Source organism: Protopterus annectens, chromosome 3.part0, assembly GCF_019279795.1.
Source record: "Protopterus annectens isolate FY-2018-M chromosome 3.part0, PAN1.0, whole genome shotgun sequence".
In the NCBI taxonomy this organism is placed as follows: domain Eukaryota; kingdom Metazoa; phylum Chordata; order Ceratodontiformes; family Protopteridae; genus Protopterus; species Protopterus annectens.
Window position 1 is genome coordinate 923,450,832 of NC_056731.1, and position 13,499 is coordinate 923,464,330.

Genomic DNA, 13,499 nt, shown 5'->3' on the forward strand with positions numbered 1-13,499 from the left:
AAAGTTACCAGACAACTGGACAGTCACAGCAGAGGTGGCAAGGGAGACAGCTAGAAAGGTGCTTGGTGTGACATCTGGACAGAAGAAGGATGACAAAAAGACCTGGTGGTGGAACAAGTAAGTACAGGAGAGTATACACAGGAAGAAGAAGAAGTAGGCTTGTCATAGAAATTAAGAAAGTAGACACTAGTACAAGAAGATGAGGTGTATGGTGAAGACATGGTGACGAAGGCTAAGGCATATTGTGAGTTGTATGAAAGGTTGGACACTAAGGAGGGTGAAAAGGCCTGTACCAATTGGCCAGACAGAGTGACAGAGCTATGTGCAGCAGGTTAGGGTGATGAAGGATAAAGAAGTGTACTCACTAGGGCGGAGAGTGTGCTGAGCAGATGGAAAGGACTACTTTGAGGGGCTAATGAATGAAAAGAATGAGAGAGAGAAAAGGATGGATGATGGGGAGGCAGTGAATCAGGAAGTGCAACAGATTAGCAAGGACAGCTATGAAGAAGATGAAGAATGGAAAGATTGTTGGTCTAGATAATATACCTGTGGAAGGATGGAAGTGTTTAGGAGAGAGTGCAGTGGAGTTTTCAACCAGATTGTTTAACAAAATCTTGGAAAGTGAGAGGATGCCTGAGGAGTGGAGAAGTGTTTTGGTACCGATTTTTAAGACAAAGGTGATGTGCAGAGCTGCAATAACTGATCGGCCACAGCATGAAATTATAGGAGAGAGTAGTGGAAGCTAGGAAGGGAGATGATGATTAGTGAGCAGCAGTACGGTTTCATGCAAGGGAAGTGCACTACAGATGCGATGTTTTCTCCGAGGGTGTTGATGGAGAAGTATAGAGAAGGTCAGAAGGAGTTGCACTGTGTCTTTGTGGACTTGGAGAAAAAGAATATGACAGGGTGCCTAGACAGGAGAAGTCGGGAGTGATAGAGAAGTATGTAAAGCCTAAGAGATAAGGTTTATGGAAGTGGTGAGAGAGAATATGACAGGGTGCCTAGACAGGAGAAGTCGGGAGTGATAGAGAAGTATGTAAAGCCTAAGAGATAAGGTTTATGGAAGTGGTGAGAGAGGACATGAGGGTGGTTAGTGTGACGGAGAGAAGATGCAGAAGACAGGAAGAAATAGAAACAGATGACCCGCTTTGGTGACCCTTAACAAGAGCAGCTGAAAGAAAAAGACAACATTTTTCCTACATAGGAAGGGAGACATTTCACACTGAACTAAATACGAAAGTTGAGCTGCAATCAAAAAAAATATTTCTCAACTAATGCTCCATCATAATTTTGAAGCAGTGCATAAGACTATTGGTGATTTAGTCACATTGTACATGTGGTCATTATGTCACATCAGCATTAGTCAAATTAGAAAAAGACTAACTAACTGTTAGCTGTATATAGTTACTATATTTACAACATCTACATATGCCTTTTGTTTTGCTGTTACTAATTATTTGGACAGACACTAGAAGACTTCTCAAAAATTGCCTTCAAGTTTGTGGGGTTTTTTTGTACACAAATTTGGTTCAAGTTTTTCAGGCTCTGTAAAATTTTCCATTTTATAGGTTCAGAGGTGTGTACTAGGCTAATGGCCCTGGAGCTTTTACAAGCCTAGCCCATAGAAGTGCCCTGGCATCGTGCCGTCCGACGTTAGTTCCCAGTGCCTCTAACAAGTAAAGCCACCGGAAGTGATCCCCGGGGTGAACTTTCTATTTCCTATCCACTCATCAAGATTTCTCTTAAAGATGGCCAGTGAATTGTTCTGCTTGACATGCATGGAAAGTCTATTCCAAAGCATGGGCGGTCTCTCTTAAAATTTGTTCACTCTAAACAGAGTAATCAAGTAGAAAAGCAATGTCATTAAAACCAATACATTCTTGGAATTACTCCCGACAATTTTCTGACCGAACAATTGGTACACTTTACATATCTTTTCTTTCAGACTTCATAAAAAAACGCTATCCATATGGAAAGATTCAGAACAGTTATCACAAGTTTTAAACCCAGTTTACTCCTTGCAATATTTGTGTGCTGTAATATGATGAGGTACAGCACTGTGGTGGGCTGTGTGGCGTACCACAAATGCTAAATTACCCACTAAAAGGGGAGCTGCCTATGCTAATTAGTCATGTGCTCTCCCTGAAATGCACTCAGTGAGGTATTTATGCAGCCAAGTGGCCATGATAATGAACAGTGCCAACAGTTCACATTCGCCCACTACTTCCAACAGTAAGATGGCATTACAGGTAAGCGCCAAGGAGTTTAGCAGCAAGTTACGGGGGGGGGAGGGGTGTACGCAGAGGGATGAGCAGTCTTATGTGTGAGTGTATCTGGATGGTCGCAGAAGGGGGGGGTTAGTTTTGGGATGGGTAGGTTAAGTGTGCATAAGTAGAAGTGTGGCTGTGTGAGAGAGAGAGAGAGAGAGAAAGATGAATAGACAGAGAGCGACCAACCACTGTCATACCACTAACATGCAAAATCTCACAATATCGGGGAAGGCACTAGATACCGGGGATACACTTGAAATTATGTCCTAAACACACTTAAAAAAAACATTAGTAGAACAAAAGTTTTGCAGCATGAAAGACATGGGGCTGGGGGAAGACAACAGATATGGGGATAATAGGGTTCAAGTGCTGTACACTTGGTACAGAAAGTAAATCATTAACAAAGCAGTGCTTCAGTCCCAACTGCCAATGCTAGAAACCAGGGAAGTGATATCAAATAACTTAAGGTTTAAAAAAAATAAAATAAAATAAATAAATAAATAGCGTTTCGGGGGGGTGCATTTACAAAGCAGAGCTTTAGTCCTCTTAGCCAATACAAGCCACTAGTGATATTCTTTCAATATTACCCCAAGTCAGTTTGAAAGAGAGAAAAGAACAAGGTGGAGAAAAAGCTTTGTTTTTTTTACCATGTGACCTTTGTACTTCATTACCAGCACTTTAATCCTCTGCGTTACACAGTAGCTCTTGCAAACAGAACTATTTTCTAAGTAACTGGTATGAAACCAACACACGGTACTATGGATTACTTGTAATAGTTGATCAGCTATGAGGGATAAGGAAGGTATAAGGCAAAAATCAGCGTCAGTTCAGAAGTGTGTCGGGGGGGGGGTCACTATTATAAATCCAACATCCATTCCAAACTTGCAGATAAAACCAGTAGAAACACTACAGGTCAGTAAGAAGATTCTATAAATATCAGTCCTATCCCTTAACAAGTTAACAGGACAACAGATGCAGCATTGTTGTACACTTTCTGGAAAAAGAAACATGTTCAAAACTCTAATCTCCTTTAGAACTGACTGAGTCATCATTTGTGATGCACAAGGGACATAGGGGAAATGAAGCGAGATATCAGCGATGTTCTGCAGACTAAGGGACAGATGAAAGGAATGTTGGGTGTGTGAGAGAGCCAGAGAATGCCTGAGAAGGGTGTCTGTCAACAAAATACATGGGCCACAAGAAGTATTTAGATAAAGAAGGGAAAACTTGCATCAGTGGTAACTACTACCAATAACAAAGCCTTTTCTCACTGCAGCTAGCATGTCTTTGAATTGCATTTTTCATTATTGAGGAAACAGACCCTTTTAGCAGAAGCACTTACCCCCTGCACATTTCTATTTTTTTTTTTTTAAATATAGCCTATTTCCATAAACATTTGTTTTAGAACATCCAGATCTTCTAGCCTATTTCCATAAACATTTGTTTTAGAACATCCAAATCTTCTAATGTCAGACTAATCACAATTTCTTAAATGAATAGGAGAGGACTACCACCAGCTTGGAGATAGGTATTAATAAATATTAGATTTGATCAGTATAAAAATCTTTAACCCACACATCTGACACAATATCTTAGTTAATATCCACAAAACTGATATGTTTAGTCCAATTTACTGTAAATTACAATTCAGGTTTTCAGAATATGAAGGATTTGTGGATGCCTCGAATATTCTAAAATAACATAACATGTCTGTGGATTCAGGTTACACTACTGAAACTACACATTTTTTTATCAAATCAAAAGGAAGAAAAACAACATTTGCACCAAATGATAGCAGCATTAGCACTACCTGTTAAATTAGAAACTAATGTCATAAATTCAGTTGGTGCCTCCATGGCAAAACAAACTATATGCATTAACTGCAAAATATTACGTGGCTTGCCCAGCAGAAATCAATCATAATTAAATCTTTTCAAGGAGGAAATGGTCATAAATGAACTAGAAAGATTTATGGAATACAAAGAAATGGACCACAGTGAGACTCACCCTAGAACTGTTACAGGACCTAGACAGTAATGATAACAGCAACCTTTTTAAAACAAATTATGGGAAACTAAGGTTCCAATTAGTTTTACATTCATAAACAGGATCAAGAAAGGTGCCAGAAATTCCTAACTTGTCAGAGCTCATCAGTATGGAAAGAAAATGACAAAAATCAATGCAGAAGGAACTTTTGAGCCCCATTTGTTTTAATCAAATTTTCCAGGCACCACACAGAGTGACACCAAAATGTCTTACAAACAAATCAGCAAAGTTCTCTGAATTAACTACAATAATGGATCACAATTATAGCCATACCCCTCAACTATCCAGATTTTTTGCGTTATATTTTTGGCCTGTTTCTCATAATATTTGTGTTTTTTTGGCAAATCCCTACAGATTGACGTCACAGAATAAATTGCATACATTTGAGTTTTAAACTTCATATCTTTCAGATAATGCATGCAAACAAATCCTGTTATTCTAGCAACTTCCTAAGTTTATAAAAGAAAATATTTAAAATCTATCCCGATTTTGGAGGTTTTGCCCTCCCATTATTATAGGCTTTGTTCAGGTTTAGAGATACGATTTCATCAAAGCACTGCTAACCAAATCAGAAAATCCAGAGCAGCAGGCATGGGAACAGTATGCCAATGCAGTATACAAGCACCTGTACAACTGCATGGACTCAGCCATACCCAACAGAACTAAAACCTGCTCCTCAAGGAAACACAAACCTGTCAGGTGGACATCCTCTATCAACAAGCTTTACAACAGAAGGAATAAATTGTTGTCTAACGATAAAAAGGAACAAATTCCAAATTGGAAAAACTCCTTCCTTAGCCTCAACAAGCAAATTAGATCACTAGTGACAATCTCAAAAGCCAATTATGAATTGAAACTAGCCTCCGAAACAAAGGGAAACCACAAAGCTTTTTTTCAGTTAGGTCAGGAACCTCCATGGCAAAGCCCAGGTTTGTTCCGAATTAGTACTCTACGGTTCCACTTACATGGACCCTGCTGACTTGGGTTCAGCGCTAACTTCACCCCCTGCCCCCCCAAAGGCCCATTCAACATCCTCAATACTTGTCCTGCACCTCACATCTCCATAGATCAAGGTGTTAAAGGCCCTATTCAAGACAGAGAACACAGCTTCCATGGAACCAAATAGTATCCCAGGCTGTATTTCAGCACCATCTCCAGCAAGAACTTCGGCATTGAGCACCCTATTCAACCACAGCCTAAGTACAGGCTTTATTCCAGCAGAGTGAAGAACTGCCATTGTCATACCCTTGCACAAAGATGGTGCCACGACTGACCCTGGAAACTATCGCCCCATTAGCTTGACAAAGTCTGATCAGTAAAGCCATGGAGTGTATTATTATTACAGATCTCATAAACAAACCCTATTAATTAGCTTTAGTGCACAGTTGCCCCCATAAGTGCATCATTAATAACCCCACTCAAAGTTAAATGCTTGAGTCCACATACCTTTCCTTAGTCCTCCACTCTCAGCCCTGCAGGGGCAAGCCCGCTCCATTTGCTCCACTCCCCTACCCTGCCTCCAATTCCCTCCCGACCCCATTATCTCTAGCTTTATACACAATCAATCACAGGCCACTCCTTCCAACCTCCTCATAGGCTCCAAGCCCCCCCCCCAAGAGTTAATCACATCCCACATCCAAAACAACTAAAAGCCTCCTACATCTCACATCATGCACACTGTAACTCTACTATTAATAACATCCCTAACTTTCTTTAACCTGCTTACTGTCTACCACCTCAATTCGCACAACACCACACTACATCAACTAACCCCAACAAAAACTACAGCATAGATATACCATAACTCAGTCACTGAGACACCACCACTTTCAATACCAAACTGCATTTTAATACACCTAAAAATCAAACCATTATACATCTCACACACAACTACATTTCATCCACAATCCAAACCACTATCTTTACATTATTATGCCAAAGTGGAGATATTCATCCAAACCCTGGGTCCTCTTCCATCCAACATTTTAACAATTCTACATCACTCTCAGTGAAAATACCAAAATACCTTTTCATCATGACATAAACATCCGTAGTATTTGCAACTATCTGACTTCCATGCATAACTTAGAGCAACTGTATCAGGTGTATACTGTTTAACAGAAACCTGGTTCAGACCCCAGATATCAGACTCAGAAATACTTCCCCTGGATATCAAATATTACAAAAAGATACACTTCATAAGAAAGGGGGAGACCTAGCATTAAAATACCATAACCACTTAAACATAATACCCCACCTAAAAATAGTTCCCACCTTCAATCCAGAAATCCTATTAGCATCACTATTTTTCAACAGCCACAAACAAATATCTACTGCCACCATCTACATTCCTCCAGGTCCCAATATCCCAACACTGGAAGACTTCCTATCACAGTCTTAACCACTACATCTCAAATGAAACCATCACACTCGGTGATACCAATACAAATTGGCTTAAACTCCACAAACTCCATCAATCTGTTCAAATTTACACAACTTATACAAACCCCAACACACAATCAATCACCCTGAATCCACCCTAGACTGAATATTTAGTATCCCACCCATAATACTATTCCAATCCAAACACTCTTCAACACCTTAAGTGACCACTTACCAGCCCTGATACACCAGACTATCAACCTCCACCCCAAGCATTCATTTTTACAAATATACCAGAAATCTAGCCAATTTTAGCCAGCCAGTTTCACTTTTGCAACCTATTACAAGCACTAAACTGGAACCCATTGAAATATCTTCCCTTACATGAAGCAATACATTATTTCAATACTGTCTTTCTAGATACCCTTAACTCCATAGCCCCCATAAGAAAAAAAAAAAAGTTAAACATGACCGTGCTCCTTGGCTAAGTCAACCAAACAACTCCTGATGAATAGAGATCGAGCATGGAACAGATAAAGAAAAGATAAGACGCCACCCACAAACCAGCCTTCAAAATACTTAGAAACAAAAGCAAAACAAGCCATTAATCGGGACAAAAAGACTTGTTTCTCTCAAAAAATAAAAACATCCACAGTAATAATCCCAGACTTTTCTGGAAATCTGTCACATTACTAAATCCTGACAGCACCCAAAACCCATCTCCATTTCCAGACATAAGCCCAGTTGAAATCACTGAAATATTTAATAAAAAGTTTATTGATATTATCCTTACATTAGTAAACGCAAGCAGTACCCCAATCCCCTTTAACCCATCCACCATACTGCAAGGCAATATAAGCTCTATATCATCCTTTAACTTCCAACCTGTAGCAACTTCTCAAATACAAACATTACTTGGCAAACTGAAACCAGGCTCCTTATCTGCCGATTACCTCCTCCCCAGAATACCTCAAAATTTGTGCTAAAGCAATAGATTTCCCAGTAAATATCCTTAGAAACCTATCACTTGCAGAACACACATCCCCCAGCTCTGGAAAAATCAATAATCACTCCACTTCATAAAAGGTGGAAACCCTCATGACCTAACTAATTTTAGACCAATTTCCATACTGTTCCCTCTATCTAAAATAATAGAAAAATGCACCCACAAATAACTGGTTGAATATCTAACCAGCAACAACCTACTATCCCCTTCACAACATGGTTTTTGACCATCCCACACTACCATTACTGTCCTAGTCTCCTTCACAAATTTCATCTATAACACCCTAGATAGTAATCTACTTGCATCAGTCCTATTACTGGATCTTTCTAAAGCATTCGACAGTCTCCTACATCAAACTTATCCAGCAACTGCAATCACTAGGATGTTCTGATGCCACGCTCACCTGGTTCACTAGTTATTTGGAAAACAGCAATCTTTAAAATGGCAGAATAACCTCTCTAGCTTTCTCCCAAATAACATAGGAGTGCCCCAGGGGTCAATCTTAGGACTCCTGCTATTCAACTTTTTTTTATAAATAACCTACATAAAGTTCCCTCTGACTGTACTACCATACAATATGCAAACGATTCAACCACAATCTGTACCTCCAATAACTTCTCTGACCTCCAAAAGTTAAAACAAAAGGCTTTACATCCATAGAACTCTGACTAAACCAAATCAGAGCTATTACTTAACCCTAAGAAATCTAAACTACTCATCTTTGCATCTAAACTTGTTCCCACAAACTTTACTATATTCTCCATAAACAAAACCCAAATAGAGTTAGCAAATCTGGCCAAACTGCTAGGAATTACTACTAACAGCAAACTTAGCTTTCACTTGCGCATTAATAACACAATAAAAAATGCTCACTTCAAATTAGGCAAACTTTACAGAAACAAACAATACTTAGACAAATCCATCGAAATAAAACTTTCAAAAAATGTATTCTCCTTACAAGATTGCAAAATTCGCATCAGCCCAACAAAAATCGCACCCACCACTGCCAGGACACTAGAGAACTAAATTGGCTAGAATTTGCACATTACCTACATTACATACAACTTACCTTTTCCCATAAACCGGAGTGTTTCCCTTCCCTGAAAAATATCATTGAACCTTACGTCCCATCCAAAAATCTATACTCTTAATAACAAATGTCTACTTAAAAGTATCAAAACCTAGTATAAGAGCGGGTAGCTGCCTCTATTCCCATTCCATAACTAAGCTAATTCAGAACTAGACAACATGCTTTTCTTTCGGCTTTTTCCAATTAGGGCTCGACACAGCGAAACTCCGGTCTGCTAATGATTGGCAGTTGATTTTTACGGTGCCAAGATGACAGCCCAATGCCCAGCCTTCAACAAAGGCATTCCCATTCACGCATGTCTTTCGAACGCCACTCGACTGTGGGGAGGACATGCAGACTCCACACAGAAGGCGCTTCAGCTGAGAATCGAATGGGAGAACCTCTTGCTGTGAGGCGACAACGCAACAATCTCCTTTAAAAAAAAAAAAAAACATCATCTCACGGATAACCCCAACTGCACATGCAGCACATATCCACAGCCTCCTTAATCTAGGAAAACTGTTTCACATAGCAAACATACTTTAGTATATGTCATACTGTTAAACCATATGAGTTATCCCTAATCTTTAGTATCCTAGTCCACACAATTATACAACTATTTTGACACATTTTCTCTTCTCTGTTATTTTCTACTTTTAATACTAACATTAAATACATACCTATAATCTACAAATTCCCACCACCTAGCTATAAGATTCTAACTATATCTATCTTACCTTTAAGTTTAACTCTTTAATTCTACCTTCCCATTACACTTACCTTTTCCTGTTTTCCTACCCCCCTCAAAAAAAAAATTTTTTAGCTGTATTGTTAAATATTTCTAACTGTATAATTTTCCAATTTTTTAGCTGTATTGTTAAATATTTCTAACTGTATAATTTTCCAGGAAATACTAATGTTGTATTGTACCTTTTACAACACATGTGCTGTGTAGATAGTTTTCTGTATTATTTCACTTGCTTTATAAGCGTTTCCTTATTACAAATTCATGTAATATGGAGTTTCACCCCCGGGCCTCCAATGAAAATGGTTATTTCACTTGCTTTATAAGCGTTTCCTTATTACAAATATGTAATATGGAGTTTCACCCCCGGGCCTCCAATGAAAATGGGTCTCAAGCCCAGTGGACTTTCCCAGTCAAAAATGTCAACCAATCAATAAATAAACAAACAAGGACATAGACAATCTCCTAACACTTGACCCCCAACCAGTGCGGATTCGTCAAGGGCAGATCTTGACTGTTGAACCTGGTTAACTCCTTTGAGACTGCCACCAAAGTCCTGGATGAGAGAAAACCTGTACATACAGCTTTCCTGGACTTGGCCAAAGCCTTTGACAACCCCCCACTCTGGCATCATTGAAAAGCTAACACAACTTGGCGTAATCCCTAGCCCATCAGGTGGGTAACCAACTGGCTCACCGACAGGACCCACAGAGTCAAAATAGACACCTCTGCCTCTGACAGCAGACCAGTCACTAATGGTATTCCCCAGGGATCTGTCCCCGGGACCTCTACTGATTGGCATCTACTTCTCAGTGGTCCGGGCAAAGACAAAAGGCCTGTGGCTGACAAGTTTGCAAACGACTGTAAGCTGGCTGCTGTCACGGACTTCCCAAATGATGTTAACATACTGCAAGAGGGTCTCGCAGCAACAAATGACTGATGTTAAAGTCATGGCCTTAAGTTAAATGCAAAAAAAAATATTTATTTTAACATACAATTCAGCAAAAACACAGTCCCTACTGATTACCACATCACCGGCAACCCCCAAAGCACACAACCTGTGGTGAAAGACCTGGGTGCACAGGTTGACAACTATCTCAAATTTGACCATCATGTAGCAGCAGTGGTCAAAAAAGCCGTTTTACTTTTCATCTCATAAGTACAGTGATTGCATCCGGAAAAAAGGAGGTTATTACCTCTCTGTACTCCTTCCTCATTAGGCCAATAGAGTACAATGCCTCATTTGGTATGCATCGCTCCAAACACCTGCACCAACTGGAAAGGCCACAGAAATACCTCACAAAGGGAATCCATGGCCTCCAACACCTGTCTTATGAGGACAGGCTCAATTCAATATCACTCAACTCTGTATCATACAGACTGCTCAGAGATGACCCGTGTCTCACTTACAATGCAATCTCGGATCCTGCCCTACTAGAGATGCTCCATATCCATAAGTATAACTTTTCGCGCATTACCTGCTCAAAAGGCTCAATTCTAATATGTGATATCAACAAAACCTGCCGGAGAGAAGGGTTCGTCTCCCAGAGACTGCCCCATCTCTGGAATAGACTTCCCATACACATCAAACACAGGACCTCTCTGACTCTCTTCAAGTGCAACCTTGATGCATGGATGGGAAACCACAAATTTGTCCTGGGAATCCACCCGTGTCCTTTAGACTAGAGCGACAGTTGCTGACCGAGGTTTCTTTTTTGGGGATAAACACTTGGCTAGGCTTGTAAAGGCCCCAGTGCCATTAGCCTAGTAACCTACAATCCTATAAAAGCAGACTTGGCAAAACTATAAAAGCAGTCTGAAAATGTAGCAGAAACAAAACTGGAAAGACACCCAATGAAAAGTCATATTAGAAAACATAAGGAAAGTAACCCCAATGAGAAAAGCAAAAAGTCTTGCGGAATACTAAATAATACAGAGAGAGACATGCGGTGGCAGATAAAAGTTATTATTGCCAACTTATAGTCAGTAAAACAGTCTGAAGTCTTCAACAGTGTACTGTAAGAAGCTAGTGGTAGTTCAAGAGAGAGCTACAGCTGCAACAATTACAGTGCATAGTCTTGAATCAGTGACTGAATTCCAGAATGCACTGGACAGGTAGATATAAAACTGCTCTCATACACAATGTGGAGGGCAAATTTGTCATACACAATGTGGAGAACAAATATGTTGCAAAATGGACACAAGGTTTCACAATTAAAAGGTTAGACTATGAAATTCTATTTTTCTCTCTAAAATGTCCAGACTTTTGTAAATATCTCCAATTCTGCCAGTCCATCATATTTTTTTTCTGGTAAATCACAAAGGATTGCAGTCAATTATGTCAAATTCTTACTGTTCAGAGAACACAGTCATGTGATACCAGTTGTTCAGTCAACTGGTAAGGGAATTATAAACTATATTTAAAAGTTTTCCTGACTTTGGCCCTTCATATTCCCATTATTTTTGACTTTGAGAATCCTTGAGGAGAGAAGTTAAGTATTTTCAATCAACTGGTGCAAGTTGTCTTTGAATAAATATTTTAGCCTACATAGTGGACCATTTTATTAACTGCATATTGAAGACTTACTAAAATACAGAATTACTATTCTTCCTGACAAAAAGCCAGCATATCAAGTGGGCCCACAGGCCTTATCTACCATCAAAAATGTATTACTCAACTGCCAACATGACTGGTGAGAAAAATGAAGAAATTTTGCTAATACAAAACTGCAATATTATGTAAATACTAATCCAGATTGGGATGTTTTACTGCCTAAAGCACCACACTCACCAATTTGCATCAAGATGCAAAAAAAAAACAATGACTTGCACATTAAAAACAACTTTACATATTTACAAGCATAACACGTCTAAAAAATAAACACATTTAAGTATGAAATGTTTTCAAAACACCAGCACAATGGATCAACTTCACAACCAAAGTCCTCACCCATCATACACACCTGGTACAACATTCATAAAAAAATGTCTTACTACATCCTTCAGGGGGGTTGGTTCCTCTTCCATTAAAGAATACCCAATTAATGCAAAAATGCAAAAAAAGAAAAAAATAGTGCAACACCAGTCAACTACATCACTCAGAACTATGCAGTAAACTTTACTAACGAGGTCACAATCACACAAACTATTTAAACACAACATAAAACTATAACGCTAGAAACGTAAGCTACTGTACCAGTACATCAGCTGTCATACAAATAAGCAATATAATAACCGTGTCTCACTATTCTGAAAGTGGTGACACACAGCAGGAGTTGCCACTTCTTTTTTGTCGGAACTACAAGCCAAAAAGTCAAAATAAAGAATGTTTATCTAGGAAAGACCCACAAAGAATAAAAAAGCGACTCATAAGGGTTTTAAGTTCCACAAAGAAAAGATGCACGTACCAGTAAACCACTAATGTTCACACCGGATCTAGAATCTCGCACCAAATCCCCGATTTTTTCTAACCGATTCTGAAAACTTTCTCCTGAAGACATGTTTGAGATCGAGGTGGTTCTCCGATCGTGGCTAGATTCCCATGGCTGAAGGGACCCCGCAGACGTCGCAACTAACGTCACGAGGCGGGGCAAAGGAGGAGTTGAGAACGACTTAGCTATCGGTTGTCTAGCGGGAAGGGGAAGCGGTCGGCCATTTGCCACACGATATCACGTGTATTCGGCCATTTGCTGCACGATATCTTCAAGTGTATGTTAAGGACGATGAAGGTATACTTCTGTATTTTTTTAGTATCTATTATATAGTTATTTTTTAATAGTGACGAGGAATACATGAATATTTAATAACTGGTGTATAACTATATTTTAATAGTTACATTTTTGTTATTTGTTGCAGTAAAAATTTTGATTAAAATTTAAAACTCGTTTGCTACATGTATGGTTTGGCTAATTGCATACTTGAAAGGGAGTACACGATGTAATTTTTTGTAAATTATAAATATGTATTTGTATTTATGTTTGC

General features: G+C 39.2%; 1 protein-coding gene across 1 annotated transcript in view; it reads right to left on the minus strand.

Moving 5' to 3' along the window:
• The window catches only part of ROCK1 (Rho associated coiled-coil containing protein kinase 1), a 4,526,103-nt gene extending 4,512,985 nt beyond the window's left edge, over positions 1 to 13,118 (minus strand). The window contains exon 1 of the mRNA XM_044065727.1: positions 12,926 to 13,118. Coding sequence (XP_043921662.1) covers positions 12,926 to 13,018 — 93 coding nt within the window. The 5' untranslated portion in view covers positions 13,019 to 13,118. The remainder of the gene's footprint in view (positions 1 to 12,925) is intronic.
• Positions 13,119 to 13,499: the final 381 nt, after the last annotated feature.